The following is a 17413-nucleotide window of genomic DNA, read 5'->3' as shown; positions in this document are numbered from 1 at the left end:
TGGGGGAAAAAAAAATCTCTTGAAGTTTTTTTTTTTTTAACTGAATGTGTCACGTTAAGCAAGATTTAAAGCCACAAGGTATGTTTATGAAAAACAAATGTGTGTGTGTGTGTGTGTAAATTCAATGTGTGTGCATATAGGCATATTAAAGAGACAAATTTTGAGGTTTTTAAAATTATTATTCTTTTACTATGTCTTTATAATCTTCCCTGCAGGACTTTAAGGAAATAGTTGCTTTAAATTTTGTTATTTGGAAATGGTTAGTAGGCAATAGAAAAGCTGTGTTTCCCTGGCATTGTTAATGAATATCTTCAGTCACAGTTATATGGGCAGCCATTATTTGATGAGGAATAACTCTTTAAGTAAAGATGGTAACCACCTCCTAAAGGCTGGAACCTGTGCTTGTTTAATGGAGAATCTTAAATGAAACAGAGATTTTACGCAGGTCCAAAATTCGTGTCTGGTCAAAAGTTCACTTTCAATTTCGTAAAATATCAGCTCTTCAACCACAACTATGGATTAACTTGGAAAAATAACCTGGCTGACATTTATTGAGCATCTACTCTGGACAGGCTATTGCACTAGGTGCTGGGAACAAAATAAGTCAGAGCTTGGGGCCAGCCCCATCGCCTAGTTGTTAAGTTCAGCGCACTCTGCTTCAGCAGCCTGGGTTTCAAGGGTTCCAATCCCAGGCGTGGACCTACACCACTTGTCAGCCACACTTTGGTGGCATCCCACATACAAAATAAAGGAAGATTGGCACAGATGTTAGCTCAGGGCCAATATTCCTCAAGCAAAAAAAAAACAGGAAGATTGGCAACAGATGTTAGCTCAGGGCAAATCTTCGTCAGCAAAATAAATAAATAAATAAAATAACTCAGAGCTTGATGGTAGCAGTAAACAGTTCATTTGAAAGAGATTCAAAAATTAAATATTAGAAATAGCATTGTCATTTTGCCCTACTATCTAAATATAACCTTTGCGTTATTTTGTGTATCCGTATGTAGTATAACTATGAAGTAGCTTTTCCCCTTTTGTGTATAAGTTTTTGAGTGGTTAACCAAAGGCAGGTGTGGACAGTGGAAACAAGCACAATAAAACCTGGCAAGCCCCCCTGGGGGACAACTGTGACACACACTGCCATTTTCTGTTTACACTGACATCATTTTGACAGTTGCACACATTTTTTGTCAGGAGTCGGGGTGGGGAGCAGGTCTTCTGGTTAGGAATTTTCAAAGACAAACTTGTAAAAGGGAAAAATGAAGTTTGTGTTCCTTTATATATTTGGATATGACAGACTAAAAGCAAGGTGGGTACGCAGAACTGGTTTAATCCCTCACCAAGTTGGCAATCTCAAATGCTTTGATGTCATCTGGTCTCGAGGACTTTTTGAGGCACCAAATTCCGTTGACTTTATGTGGTCGCCTGTCCCTTCTGGTGTTCAAAAAGAAGGGAAAAGGTCCCTGCACCTTCTTGTGTCTTTCCTTTATTGTAGGGTTTGCTTTGTTTGTTTGATTTTAAAACTGCCATTATGTGAAAGTGTGCAAGTATAAATAATTGAGAAGATAACTCTGTAGGGAAACCACTTTTGCTGCCTTTGTGCAAAGGCAGCTCATTATGGCTCTGAGCTGCAGCATTCCATAAGAGCAATTATGCAACATCAGTATGTCATGGATATTAACCGAGGGGAGTAGATAAGAGACGGGAAAATAATTTTGTAACTTCTTTAATTAAATTTATTTGGTTTTTCAAATAGTTCCTCTAGTGTATAATTTACCTGACCACTCCGTGGTTGCTGTGGTCTTTGCAGGACCATGCTGCAGCATTTGTTTTTTGGCAATTCTCCTCAATTCTGTACAGACCTAAAATGTATTTATATTGGGGTTTAATTTCCACCCAAGGAGAAGTTGCCCGTGAAAATGGAACCATAATTTCATCATGAGGTTGTCATCCCCCCTAGGGCTTATATAGCCAGTTAATATATGTTAATATGGCAAAGCGAACAAAAGGTTAAATAAGTGAGTCAGGCTGAGAAGGAGTCCCGTACTGCTGACTTCTGCTTCGACGGAAGGAAAAGCCCGTAATGGCGCTTGCCTGACTTTTACCCCCATCATTTGAAGAATTGCTTTGCCAATCCTTCACAGCAAATAGTAATTTTAAGTGGACCAAAACAGAGCTCAGGGTGTTTGCACTCCATGGTAATGATAGAGTAGCTGTGCTCCCTGGAGTCAATAAGCCCAACAATTGAGTCATTTTTGCCTCCTGTGAGTGAATCGCTGCTGTTAGCCTGAATGACAGGATTGCTTATAGACGCGGAGCCCTTCACCGCGCTGACCTCATCCCGGGACAGCGAGGTTCAAAGGGCAGGCAGGTGGTGTTTAACACAGTTATAAGTAAAAGCTGATTTTGTACTTGTACACTCTGTAAACAAGAAAGGGGAATTGATGTGGGGTGGGGGGGGCATTTGATGTACTTTATCTGAGGCAGCACTTTCTCTTTTCCCATCTCTTTCCCCTTCTCATTTCTTCTTCCCCTTAATGTGCCAATCCCACCACCTTGTCTCTGTCTCTGTCTCTCTCTCTCTTTCCTCCCCAGCTCCCACCCTCCATATACATAAGTCTCCAACACATGTAATAGACATGCTAAAGTTAGATGACCACAACCCAATCACAGTTCTGATTAATGAACAGTGCAGACGGTGTTGCAAAAAGAAATTATCTTACGTTTAAGATTAGTATCCAGTTTCTAAGAGTCATTCTGAAGCAGAAATTTTAGGCATATGTAGCAAAATACCCAATGCTGACTTCTGCTTGGGTATTTTTTTTTTAATATTTCATTGAGTGGGAAAATATGAGAAAAGTAGGAAAAAGGAAAGGTTAGAGAGAACATCCCAGCCTAAAATCGTCCCCTAATGATCAAGTTACCTTTGAGTTAAAAAAATTCTAAAGAACATTTTCAGCCAGCACATTTTTAGAGTCAGAGGTCTGTGGAGTAGCCTGGTTTTGTAATAATCATGGGAGGTGGGTTTATGAACAGGGAAGATATAAAACAAGAGCCCTACAAATGGTTCTCCATCTCTGAGTCTGACTTGGGGAAATTGAAGATAGAAATCATATTTTCAAGTAGATAAATGGTTTAAACATACACTTTCAGTTAAAAACCAGTATGCTGCTTCATTTTTTTTTTTTTCAAATCCTCGGAACCCTAGTGCCCCCTCAAAATCTTCATAACTGAGGTTAGAAATTGATTTGTACCGTCACTCCTTCTTAGAGAGTCATAATATATTCCAGCCTATTAAAGGCTGACAACATCTGCGGCAAAGAAAGCGTCCTCACTTTGTTTCACTTAATGTTGTTTCCCTGCATTTATCTGACCTGCTACCCCTATTTTGGAGAAACACCTATTGACAGTAGTGTCCCTCAGAGCGCAATTTGGGGAAAACTTCCTTAGAAAGATATAATGAGACAAAAAGATTTTGAGGAAGTTTCCTATTCTCTTTTCCTCTCTCCATCTCACAGATCTTCCTCCTTCATTTCCTCCTCACTATTCCTCTGTCCCAACACACACTTTCACACAGACACATACATACCATAATACTTCATTGACCTCAGTTCCCATCACGCGCAGCTTATTCTCTCCTCTTGAGTCAACTGAACTTATCATGCTCCAATATAACTGACTATATCATGTGTTCCCCAGCCTAGAAAAGTCTGATGCCCACTTTCTGCCAAGTCAAGTCCTCCTCTTCCTCCCTCTGCGCCGCACCCAAGATTTGCCTCGTGCTCCTAATACCCAGATGGATCCACACCTTTACACTAGTGCCTCTAGTCTGTATCTTTAGTTGTTTCTGAGTGCAAAGATAACTAGACCAGGGCCAGGAAGCCAGAGTTATTTCCCATCTTAGCTCTGTCCCACTCTAGGGAAAATCATTTCATCAGGGATTCAGCTCTGCCACTTGTAAAATGAGGACAAGAAAATCCCTATGGGCTCTTCTATTCTCAATTCTACATTATTTCCAAGATGGAGAAACACTATTTTCATTCATTCATTCAGTTATTCATTCACCCAACATTTTATTGAGGATGTACTATATGCTTGACACAGTTGCAATAACATAGAATAAAGATGTGGTCCGTGCTCTCTAAGGCTATCTGGTGGGAAGCTAGACAAGTAAATTGTGATGGTGGTATTGAACAAATGCTGTGATGGGCATATTATCTAGGGGCTACTGACTGAGGAAGTGCTTCTTACTCAGATGGTGGAACCAGGGAAGTTACCTCAAACAGATATTCTCTGATAAGAATTTTGAAGAGTGTGTTGACCAGACGGCCATGGGAGACAGGCAGTCCCAGACAGAAGGAATAGTGTGTTCCTAGTTAGTTAGCATATTAACTTTATACTTGCTAATTGCCTTTTTGTTTATTTGTACATTACTTGACTCCAAAGTAAGAATCTGTGGCAGTTAAACCAATTTCAAAATGAAATTATTTTTTGATAGATGATGATGTTACTTTATTTTTCTGTGAAAATGGAGATAATTCAAATGCCATCATTTCTATTTCTAATAGTTAAGTTAAACCACTTTAGGAAATTCTGATAAATGTGAAATATGAATATGCTCTAAAAATTCTTTCAAATTGCAGTACAAGGTGTTTGCTTCTTTGTCGGTTGGAGATTGTAGCTTTGTGTGGAATGTCAGAATCGAAGGTTGATGTCTTTATTCATCATTTGCAGGGATGAATCCATTGCAAATTGGGGAAAAAAATCCACTAACCCTCCAAAGCTAAAATATTTAAGGACTAAAGCAGCAGTGGCATAACTGCTGGTTTGCTAAGTCTCTTCTGATTTATAAAGATGTATTTTATGCCTTTTATGATTACGGGATGATGCTAAAAATTTTGTGGGTAATAATACCGTCACATTGGGAAGACTGAATATAACATCTCTGGAGAAGATACAGAATGCTACCTGGTTGTCAAATCAAAGTAAAAGATGTTTAATTTGTTATTAAGAAAAGGCAGTCAGGAAATTTTATTTGGAATTTGGTCTTTGATGTTTGAACATCACAAATGTGAGGACATTAAGTCATATGTTTGTGAATAGATTTTTTTTTTTGCTTCTTGACATAATATGTCTTCATAATTTTTAAAGATTATTGTTAGATGTATAGCTGTTAGAACGGTAGTTTATTTAAAGTGATTTTAAAATTTTTAGATCTTTGATTTTTTTTTCTTTGGCACCTGTGCTAGTTGCCAATATAAACTGGTTAAATAGCATTTGGTTTAAACAGAGAGACTGTAAGATATATGCATATTTATGATATTTTGTTTGTTGGATCTTTTTCTTAATATTACTTGACTTTCTGTGTTTTAATCTCATTTTTTCGTATTTTGGGTTGAAGCCACTCTAAAGCTTAACACCTAGGAGATTTCTCACTTATGGTTCCCTTTAAAAGTGCTAAAATCTCAGCCTCTCAAACAAGAGACCAAGCTACAATTTAAAGAAAGTGGTGCTATTGATAAAGGGCCCTAAGAATGTTGCCACCTTCCACATGTATCTTCTGCCACATCTTTTCTTTTAAACCAGCAGGAGAATTGAAAGAAGGATAAGAGCCTGGTCCATCCAAACACTGCTGGCATGCCAGGCTGGTCTTCTGAAGTCTCCCTGCTGCTTTAGAAAAAGAAGCCCCACAGACAAATGAAAGGGCCACGGGGACATTCACATGCATAGCACCTTCCTTCCAAACACCAAGTGGTTTTAGATTGCTGGTGTTGGGGTAGTTTGGACTGAGTTGAAGAATAGAGACTTGAGAACCATTTGTTTCCACACCATTTTGGGTGAAGTGCTATATTTTTCACCTTAAAAGCCCATTTAAAAAGAAAAATATGTTTTGAAAGGAGGACACAATTTGGAAGCCATCACACTTAATGGCGTCCCTTTTAAATGTAACACTCTGTCCTATCAATTCTCTTCTAAATTAGTTGTCACTACCTAAAGAAAACCCACCCTAGATTGTCTTATGCTATTGCTTAAAAATATACAGTCTCTTATATATAAACTCGCTAGTAAATTCCATGATTAAGTATGGAGTGGAACACAACTTGTGTAGCAATACACAGTGTGGCAGGTATGTTATTACCATCAGCCTCTAAACCTAGTCATGCCAGTTATCTCAGAATTAGAAGAAAAAGTAAACAGGACCTAACAGAAATAAAGCCATAGCCACAGAGGTTTTTACTGACAGTTGACTTGGCCAGCCATTATTAGATAGAGGACTTTGTAAAATCTAGAGGATATATGAAGAGGAAGTAATTTTTTTGGAAGTAACCATGTGGTTTATTATCCTTGTTGTCACAGCTCTGGAATGTTCATATAGTTTTGGAGTTTTGAAGAGATTAGAGGGTTGTGGAGTTAAAGTCACTTCTTTCTAACCTTTCACTCTTCTTTTGTCCCTTATCTTGAGTGGCCTGCATAGCTAGTCAGCCTGAAAGTCCCACTGTCGACTCAAAGGTAACATTTGGAAAATTGAGTTTGCCTCTCCTCACCACAATAAATAGGAATTCCTTCTCAATTTCCAGTTTTCCTCGACTGTCTACCATAACACACCAAACATAGTTGCTCAGGTTTATCCTCTTAATATCTTTGATATTTTTATCTCGTCTTTGCCATCTAAGCACAATTCATCAGCAATTCTCCAAGCCAAATGTATTGTTTTTTCATTTCTACCACCTTAATCTGGGTTCATTTTATTTCTCTTTTCTACTTAGATCAGACAATAGCTTTTGACTTTCTCAGGTTCTACCTTCTCATCAGTTCATCCTATAGATAGCTCTTGGAATAGATCTTCCCCAAGCACCATATTTTATTTTATCTTTCCACTATTCAGGAATTTCAGGGATTCAACTTGTCACTCAAGAACCTCCACCAATGGGGGAAATGGGGAGATGTTGGTAAGGTACAAACTTCTAGTTAGAAGAGGAGTAAGTTCTGAACGATCGAATGCACGGCATGGTGATTATAGTTAACAATACTGTACTATGTACTTGAAAGTTGCTAAGAGAGTAGATCTTAAATGTTCTCACCACAAAAAAGAAATGGTAATTATGTGACATGATGGAAGTGTTAGCTAATGCTATGGTGGTAATCATTTTGCAAAATATAAATCTATCAAGTCAACACATTATGTACCTTAAACTTACACAATGTTATATGTTAATTATATCTCAAGGCAGCTGGGGAGAAAAAAAAAGAACCTCCACCAGCCTGTCTGTTAACCATAGCCATCTTTTCCAGACCAAAACCAAGAGCCAGTCTAAATTCAGTTCTTTCACTCTTCCTTGCACAAGAACAGCCGTGTTCTGCCGTCGTATCTTCGCGCATGCCATTTCCGTATTGCCTTCCTTTCTAATGTTCTATGCTCTTTTCAGCTGGTTTAACTTTCCTCCTCCACGATTTCAGTGATTTACCTCCATCTGACTTTTTTAATTGACTCCATCACACTTATTTACTGAGTGTGGACTGTGTTGATTTGCAGTTATTATGTGTTACCAAATTGTGATTTTTCAGTTTGTTTCTATGGGTATGAAGAGTAAAAATTTTTACATAAACTGCATTTTCAAAATTTTAAATATCTACGTGGAGAGAGTCATGTAATTATACGTTTATGTTACATATAATTTCTTATTATATATGACCTTGTCATATTTTGTCACTAAACTTGTCTTTTTTTAAGTATAGAATATGTGAAACTTATCAATGTGTGACACATGTACAGATTACCATACACCTTAAAAATTATTCACTCTAATTTTTTTATGACAGAAAAAGGATGAACATAGGCCTTACCTCATCCCTGCTCCTCTTCTCTACACCTTGCTTTCCCTTCCTGCCCCCTGTTCTCCCCACTCTGGAACCCAGTCTCTCCCTGGGATACACACACCCTCCCAGAGAAAGCATCTACTGGTGCAATTCTTTTAACATTGAGGAGGTGGGCGCTAGTAACTTTTGACTGACCAAGGGGCAAGGTAGGACAAAGCAAGAAATGAGACTGGGAAAAATCTCTGCTGCCCCTGGAAAGTGAGAAAGAGGGGAAGAGAACAAACACTAGAATATCGCATGACAGAGTAGAAGTAAGGATTTTCCTTAACTGTTCTTTTCTCCTTTGTTTTCAGCGTTCCCACCACCCACAAAATTCCTGTCTTTGAACTATGTGACCTATGTGGTGAAATATATTAGAACTGATTTCTCTATCTATATATATATATCTCCTTATCACCCTTTCTCCAGCAGCAGCACAGAAAACCTAGCCAAGTATTAATCTCTGGCAAAGTTTATTGCCTGGTGTGTGTGTGTGTATGTGTTTGCATGCACACGCATATGCATATATGTGTGTATGCATGTGTATATATACCCACACACATACATATACATACATGTGTGTATGCGTGTGTGGATATATACCCACACGCATACATATACATACATGTGTGTATGCGTGTGTGTCTATATACCCACACACATACGTATACGTACATACATATGGCTGATAACTCCTCAGTTTATCTCAAGGCCACATTGCTTTGTGTTCCACTTGGTTGACAGGGCATCTCTGACCTGACAGATTTATCCATTGAGAACAGAATCATGTGTATGAAACCAGTTTAATTCTTAGCAAGATAATGCCTATGGTTTATGTAGATTTTATTGTTGATTTTTTTTCCTTATATGTTACTCAGGGAAGCCTATGTCAGTATAAATTAGTGATAATGAAATCAACATTATGGCATCTTTGATATTGCATTTGCTAAAGCCTTTCTGGATGTGTAGTTCAGCTTTTAATGATTGATATTATAGACAGTGGATAAATACTTTTGATGGATCTGTTTGCTCACAGATTTAAAAAAATCTAATCCTTTTCTCTCTTTGATTTAAAGAGTGTAATGCCATTGGAGAGGGAAGACTTCAAATCTGGTCATCATAGGTTGGTGGCACCAAAAATAGAAACTCACTTAGGGTAAAATTTGCTGTCAGGAAAAATGAGGCATTCTTTCTGAACTCAGGAACGCGTAGTTCACGCGAGCTTACTTGTAGATGGTTGCTACAATAAGGCTTCTTTCATACAGGTGTGTTTATGCCCCAGGCTTGCTGGCCACAGTCCATTCCATTTACAGAAGCTGAATTAAACAATAACTACTGCATTGCAAAAAATGGTGCGTGGGGGGGAGAGGGGGGGAAAGGTGAGCGTCAAAGGAGATGCCTGAGAGCTTTGTTAGGGCCAAGAAAAACCCTGTTGCAGTTGTCAGAGCTTGTTGATGTTGCTGGGAACGGCACTTTTTTTTTCTCCTGGATTTTGTGGTTCTGCCTTAGGAAAGAAAGTAAAATAGAACGGAAGAACAAAGTCCTACTCTATAAATCAGCAGCTGCTCCTTGCCAGATCAAAGGAGTGACATTTTTGCTCCTGGACTACTTGTCCACTTGAGGGCTTGACAGGCAGCTAACAGCTGGCCTGCTAGACTGTATGGGAGAATCAACCTACATCTTCTTCCGAGCAGATGACAAGCTAATCAGAGAGATATCCGTAGTACAGGGCATGTGAGTGCACCTTGATCTCCTCAAACGTATCTAATACATAATTGCTAAACAGCTTGGTGCATTTTTGGCAAGTTAATGCTTAGGTGGTTTCTACGGAGAAGTAGGATAGAGAATTAATACTTCAATCAAAGGTGATCATGAAAGCTAAAAACACACTAGATTTGTCGGAATCTTTTCCTCTTAGAGTGAATTAGTAAATGGCTAGGATCATAATGAGAATTGGCTAAAATGTATGTAACTGATTACCAAGTGACTGGTTGATTTTTCAAAGCTCAGTCAGGCTACGGTGTTCAGGTAGATGAACAGTAATTGGTAACTGGCAATTTGAAAATGATTACTCCTGCTTTTTATGCTGACAGAATTGAGTAAAGTTGTGGATGTATCTTCCATGTCTGCAAAAAGTTGTCTGCAGAAGCACTATAAGGTGTGTAGGTATACAGATCTGGAATTTTAATGTCAGTAGTAAAACCTTCAAAGTAATTCAGTTTCTAGTTGATTTCCTTCTGCAATAAATCATGTACAGGATGAGGTAATATATTACAACTTATGTCTATTGACTTAGTATTTTATCTTTAAGAGGATAGATCCTAGATATGAATAGCTAAGGAAGTTTGTGTATTTTCTCCTCCCTTGCTTTCAAGTAGCTTTGAAAGATCACTTTTATAGTGCATGATAAATAGCCACGTATGAATAATCTGATGGCATTCTGTAAGAGTAACAGTGCTTCAAAATCATAACCTGCTGGGATGTTTTGTTATGAGCCATCGGGTGTGATTATACTTACAGAATAGTGTTTATTGTTGCTCAGTATTATAAAGGAAATAAAAGATAATTCCCTATTTTAGAGAAAATTTCTCAAATGCTTTTATTAAAAAGTCTCTACTATTGGCCATATGAGCCTTAGTCAAATAAGATGCCAAATTCTCCAGGTCACCTTTAAATTTTTTTTTAATTATAAAAATGATCATACTTATTATTAAAAACTCAAACAGTACAGAATTACAAAGGGAGAAATCTACCATCTTCCTCCTATCCAACTCCTGAGAGAGAACAGTTTCCACAAAAACATTTTATTGGCCCAACTTTTCCTTTAGGAGGTACAGATGGATTAAAATGAATTAAATTATTACAAACTGTTTGTTGTCCAAGGCAAGTGACTGAAAGACTCTTTAGATCCGAGATAACTAAAGAGAGTAGTATGTGCATTTTCATAGCTAAGGTTCACGATTAGAACTTGATCTTTGCGCGTTTCTATTCTTAGGCAGAGTACTAGATCATCTATTTGGGATGTGATCTAGAGCAGGATCTTTCAAACTTAAACGTGCGTAGATCACCTGGAGATCTCTTAAAATACTGATTCAGATTCAGTAGTGCCAGGGTGGGACTACCGTATTTCTGCAGTTCCAACAAGCTCGAGATGATGTCGATGTGGCTGGTCCATGGAACACACTTAGAGTTGTAAGGATCTAGAGAACCATTTAGAGTGTGATTCCAAAATAGCTTGCCCCACTACCCAGCTCTCCAGCAGACGCCTGCTCCAGGGTCTAAAGTCTCCACCAAGGCATTATGCATTTGGATTAGCTGTGATCTAGAGAAAGACCCTACCACATGGACACATGCTACTTGTAGAGGTACAACACATGATTACCCTCTTATCAACTCAGCATGGATTTGCTTAATAGTCACCCACCTAGTCTTAATTATTGCCTATGAGAGAACAGAGCTCTTTAGGAGGGGACATTGGATAGGTGCATTTTGAGTGTAAGCTAACATTTAATGAGCCCTTACTATGCCAGGCACCATGCCAAGGATTTTACATACAATACCTCCCTTAATCCTCAAAACAATCTGGGCCCAACTATTGTCCCAGTTTATAGATAGGGAAAAAAGCAGGCTGAGAAGACTGTGTAGACTTGCCCAAGGTCACACAGCAAGTCAAGGACAGAGAATATGAGCCCATTCTCTTCATCACTTTGCTCTATGGAGAAGTCTGGAATATGGAACAATAATTAAGAGGGGTTTGCCCAAAGTAGGATATTTTAGTAAAGAACCTATGTGAGCCCTCATAACTTTAGAGAAGAATTCCATAAAAGGAAGAATTTTGAAAGAACACAGTAGAAGGTCATCAAAGATAAGCATCACCTACTTGGTAATTTTGCCCAGGGCCTTTCATGTCAGCATGAACACACCACTACTCTAGGCATATTCATAAAGCTACGAAATGTTTGTGATTCCAGACTCATATCATGTTTTCGTACTGTAAATTTATGAGTATTAGTTCATATGTTTTTAGAGTTGTAGACAAATCTAGTATCTATCAAATTATAAATTAAGCTGTAGCTCAGGGAAATTAATTATGAGCTGTGATTGTGGCCCTAAGTACCCATGAATCTCATTCATTTACCTTACTTTGCTCACAGTTGTCTGTGAGAAAAGACCCATTGTCTGGCCACCAGTGAAATACATGTTTTGGACATGACTCAGTCGTTCATGTGCCGAGTACATGTTCAAAGGCGTTAAACCTGCGTAATTTACTGATTTAACCATTTTAACATATCTTACTGAGAAAACTCCTCTTATAGCCATAACCACAACACAGAAAAAGACTTGCTTTTTTTGTGAACTAAGGAAAAATGAAGAAACTTGATAAGTGATTTGCCAAGATTGAGGCTTCATTGTTTCAAACACCAGTGAGTAGCAAGCTTTGTAAATAAGCATCTCACTGATGAGTCCCACGGCTGGGGAGAGTGGAGAAGCAGAGGGTTTTCATTTTTAACAGGTCCCCAGTCACCAAGCTGCCCACGACTCCTCTTCCAAATTGATATGGTCCCTCTTCAACAGTTCAGCCCCTTTCCTTGACCAGACCAATCCATGCAAAAGTTCACTTCCGGGGATTCTCGATTCCTCCTCAGTGTTCAGGGCTGGCAGCTTTCCAGGTGACTCCACGGAAGCCTGCACTTTCTAACAAAAGGAATGCTGCTGAAAGAAGTTGGTTACCAGGTGTGGCATGAAGTTAGTGAATGAGAAAGAGGGGATTTATCAGCCATTTAAAAAGAGGAGTGGGAAAGAAAGAAAGAAAGGAAGGAAAAGAAATTAACCAACAATCAGGAATGACACACCTAAACCTACTTCTATCAATCTGAAATACGCTTTGGAGTGAAAAGCCTTTAAAAGAAAAATCTCAATGGTCAGATTTCAGTTGCAGAAAAGTATGCAAAGCTGAAAGATTTGGCTTTTCTATAGGGGGTTGAGGTGGGGACTGGGGAAAGGAGAGGTCTCCAGGAGACATCTCTCCAGCAAGACAGCAAGATGAGATTTCAATGATATTTTGTTGTCTTGGGTTTATTCTTTCTAATATATTCTTTTTTTCATCTCTAAGTTGACTCAGAAAGGCCTCATGATTCTTGGAAAGTCATTGAATTTATTTCTATAATTAAGTTATTTTTAAGCTAACAGTCTTAGTATATAATTTTTAAGAGTCACACATACTAATGCATTTTCTATTTTAGTAGAATTTAGTGAGAAAGTAGATAGTCTCAGTAGATACTCTCCAGAGCTTTGGTGTGAGCCTGGATACCAACTTTGTGTTCAATACAAATCAATGGAACTAGTGCACTTTAGGGTACTCCTTCCCTAAGGAATCACTAATGGAATTATCTGTAGCCCTTAAAAAAAGTCACGATGAGGCTAATGAAATTTTTTTTTTCTAAGTGAAATCTGGATATGGCACTAGGCTTACTAGCACATTTTATTTATGGCATTTATCATGGATGGCATGTTTTACACGCAAGTTGTACAAACCTCAGAATGTTTTTAAGAGCTATTTAGTATCTAAGGAGACTTTGTAATTTCAGGTTAAATTGTTTGCACCAATAAAGAAGTATATTATGTGTCCGCAACTTCAAAATCATTCTGGGATGACATTAAAACTTACAGAACTTTTTAATATCAGATACAGATGAAAAACCTAACAGTCTTTGGATTGGAAATAACTTGTGGGGGGTTTTCATTAAAGTTGGGTGCAGCTTGCTGCATTTTGGTTAGTTGGATGTCTTCAGCAATTTTTCAAATGTTTTGGGTTTGGCAAAGTCCAAAATGTTTTTGCCAAGACCCTCTTTTCCCCTTATTTTTTAAACCCGTGTGAAATTCAAGGATAACTTAATCCATATGTGTCTGATTCATTTACACTTAACTCATCAAAATGTTATTTTGTGAGACCCATTTAATATCCAAGAAACCTTTTGAGCCTTTTTAAGACAAGTCTTTTGTCTTTGAACCAGTGAGTTGCATTTTTCCATATGAATGGAGCTTAGACCTTGAAAGATTGAAGATCAGTTGATTTTCAACTTAGACTCTTCAAATTTTAAGTAGAATCAAAACTTGATATTCTGTTTACTGCTTGAGCACGGAATAAGGTCATTTTAAAATATAGATCAAAGGAAGTGGAAAAAAATTTCATGTCATGTAATTTTGGGGAAAGACTGTATTTGGAAATTTCATCTTAGTAATAGTAAAGAAATAAAAATTACTCCTGGTTTGATTTTTTTAGTCTATAATCAAATGGCTTCACTTTATGTACATTAGTGTGTTTTCTAAGAGTGACCTGTGGATCATCAGTAAAGGAGGTCATTCCATTTTTTAGTGTTAAAGTGTTCTTACAGTCAACACATTAACTGTTAATTTTAATAATAACATCTATGGTGTTTCTAAGACATCTCAAGATCAGGGGAGTTGACAATTGGCAGGAGTTGTATGTTAAGAGATTTCTGAAAAATTGGGGCCCATATGTTTTTAAAATTTTGTGTGATTTGAAAGAATGTGGTAGAATTATGAATCTGGCAAGATATAGCACTATGGATCAAAAATATTGTTTGAGAACAAAAATTCAAAGAGGCTACATGGAACCCAAGTGAAAAAAGCAAAATCTCTATGATTCTTTGTAAAAGGATCCAGTGAAAACCTTCAGAGGCTTCTATGCCTATTTGTTTAGTAGAACTGGGCAAAGAAAGGCCATCACCATAACTGCTAGTGAACATCCAGTCCATGCCATGGTAACTAGTGGAAAATGTAATACTGGAGTGGCATTTCCAAGTTCAGCGCTTCTATAAAGACCTGCTAGCACACAGAATGCTTTTTAAATGTTCTGTATTGTTATGTATCCCCCATTGAACAACCTTTTGAGCGGACCCCGTTTTTACTAATGTAAACATTCTGACGAGTATCCAAAGAAATGACCTTTGAGTGAACCTCTAACCTTCCCAGTAATTATTTGTTTGAAGACAGTGTGGAGTTCTCCTGCTGAGAACTAAGAACCATGATGCCTTGCAGCTCTGTGAGTAAGGGAGTGTTTGGGGGAACTGGAGAGAAAGACATAAATAAGGGAACAACCTCCAGATGTAAATAATAAAAGAGTAAAAGGGTGAAATTAAAAAGGGAAAAAATAGCAATTCGTTTTACCTAAAGAGTTGGCCTGTAGGAAAAAACAAAACCGGGATTAGTAGCACATAAAAAGAGGTGAAACCCTTGCCATGTGTGTCCTCCATTAGAAACTTCGAGCAGAGAAAGGGTTTCTCCGGCTATCCTGAGCATCTTGAAGGGTCTCAATCTCAGCTGATAAAAAGAGTTGCTGGGGGTGGAACTCCCTGGTCCCAGTAAAAGCAGTGGGGAAAGAGCAAATAATTAAGTCCCTTTTCTGATTTGAGGGATGCTTCTGGAAGGCCTTGTGATCTATCAGGTCAGATATTCCTCAGCAACATTTAAGGTACCAGGTGGGAAGAAATACGCACTTTCAACTCTCCTTTCATTTTTACCTCTGTAGCCTGTCACTTTCTTCTCCAAACCTAGAGGGGTGTAACATTTTTGACAGCTGAGCTATACTTTCTTAAGTAATAAAGAAGTTCATTGTTTTGCAAACACATACCGTATGCAAAAGACTCCTTTGGTTTTCTCTGAGCTCTTATTCTCCAGCCTAACTGTATTCCCACTAGAGTGCTCACAGGAGGCCTGAACGAGGGTGGGCTGCTGTCCTCCTCAGAAGGGACTTCAGCTGGGGACTTCAACTCCGTAGGAACGCAGAGCTGCCAACACTCACTCGAGTTTTTCTGGCTAATTTCAAAGAACGAGTTTTCAGTTCCTGCCGGCAGCCCCATGTGGACTCATTAATCATTAAGTCCCCCTGCACTTAAGATTTGAAACTGGAAATATTGAGAAATGTCATAAATGGGTATATTTTTAAAGAACAGCTAGCTATATGCTAGGTATTCTCCCTTCCTGTGTGCTCCCTACCCCCCCCCACCAAAGTGCACAGCCAGTGAGTCCTGCGCATCAGCTCAAATGCGTGGGGAAGGCACGTCATTAAATGCACAGGGACAAGGGTAACTCGCAAATGGTAGAAAATTGTTTTGTTTTTATTAAATTTGGAGAAATAAAGGAGATTTCTTATCATCTTACTCTGTTTGTACATGAATATTTGATGGGCATTATTAGACATTAAAGTAACATGAAGTAGGCACTTATTTTTGGATTTCCAACAAAATTAGATCCAGGCTTCTCCACGAAATAACTGCCTCTCCTCTACATTCCTGTGATTCAGCCACCACCTGATTTGAAAACGTTTCTTGGGCTCTAATATCAACCATGTGTACCTGAGGCTCTGTCTTTCTAGTGGGTTGAAAGGTGGCTGGGTTTATGGTTGGCAGTTACCTTATCCCTGCCCTGGGTGTCCCAGCTGAGACTGGAAAGGCCGCCCCCAGCTGGCACTGACCTCTAAATGACCCCTAACTTTACAGGCTTAAACTGCAGGAGTTGCCGAAGAGCAGAAGTCTTTCTGGCCAGCACTTATTACTGCTGTGTTGGTGATAAAACTTCAGACAGCCTAATTGATGGCTTTGCTGACCTAACAATACCTTGTGAAAGCGGAGTGCCAGAGCCTGGTCTCCATTTATGACCAGCTGCAGGGGAAGCTGGGTCTCCCTATGATGGGGAGTTCAGGGAGAAAGGAAGACTCTTCCAGCCTGTGAACTTTAACCAGATTCCAACTTGTTCAAGAAGCAGAAGCACAATTGCAAATTAATAGAAGTTTTCTCAGGGCAAACGTTTTTCCTTCCCTGAGCCTCCTGAGCAAGTCCGCCTTGAGCTGGCTATGAGATACCGAAGGAGACGATCCGGTCGACTATTTTTGAACATTGAAAGGGAAAATGGCCTTTGAATTAAATAGATAATTTTCCGTAGATGTTTGACTGTATTGTATTCTCTGCAGCGTTTGTGCAAAGGTGTTCACAGGGCACAGAAATTGTATCTGATGACTGGACTCCTCTGTTCTATTTCAGGTTTATTAATGCCAGAAGAAGAATAGTACAGCCCATGATTGACCAGTCAAATCGAGCAGGCAAGTTTCAACTGGTATCTGTAGTCATGCCCCACAGGCACAAATCCTCATCAAGTTATACGTTAGGAGTTTCATCACCTGGTAAATAACCGCTTCCATCAGGCATTCTGGGAGAATTTTTTTTTAATGTCCCCAGAATTCCATTCTAGGAAGCAACTTCACTAATTGGTGCTAATTGGAGATTTCCCACCCTGACTCTACTGAAACTGCTCTTTATTTTCTTTCTGAATTGGTAATTGGGAACAAGTATTAGTGCCACAAGCAGTTTATTTGACTGTGAGCTCTGGAGTTACTCATTGCTTGTCTGCATCCAATCATTAGCACACTCTCATTTTCTTGTTACCCACAATTCCATGATGTATGCGTTGCTTTCCCTCCTGGAGCATCCCCTCTTCAACTCATTGTGTCCATTCATTTGCTTTGACTATTCATAAT

At 38.7% G+C, this 17413-nt stretch overlaps 1 protein-coding gene across 9 annotated transcripts in view; it reads left to right on the top strand.

Moving 5' to 3' along the window:
• Nucleotides 1-17413, top strand: part of MEIS2 (Meis homeobox 2) — a 203210-nt gene that overhangs the window by 180582 nt on the left and 5215 nt on the right. For all 9 annotated transcript variants that reach the window (XM_014780555.2, XM_004421389.3, XM_004421388.3 and 6 more), the window contains one exon: nucleotides 16920-16978. In XM_014780555.2, coding sequence (XP_014636041.1) covers nucleotides 16920-16978 — 59 coding nt within the window. The remainder of the gene's footprint in view (nucleotides 1-16919; nucleotides 16979-17413) is intronic.

This window comes from Ceratotherium simum, chromosome 3 (genome assembly GCF_057802395.1).
Source record: "Ceratotherium simum simum isolate JZ-2026a chromosome 3, ASM5780239v1, whole genome shotgun sequence".
NCBI classification, from domain to species: domain Eukaryota; kingdom Metazoa; phylum Chordata; class Mammalia; order Perissodactyla; family Rhinocerotidae; genus Ceratotherium; species Ceratotherium simum.
This window is presented reverse-complemented; position numbering and strand designations above follow the sequence as displayed.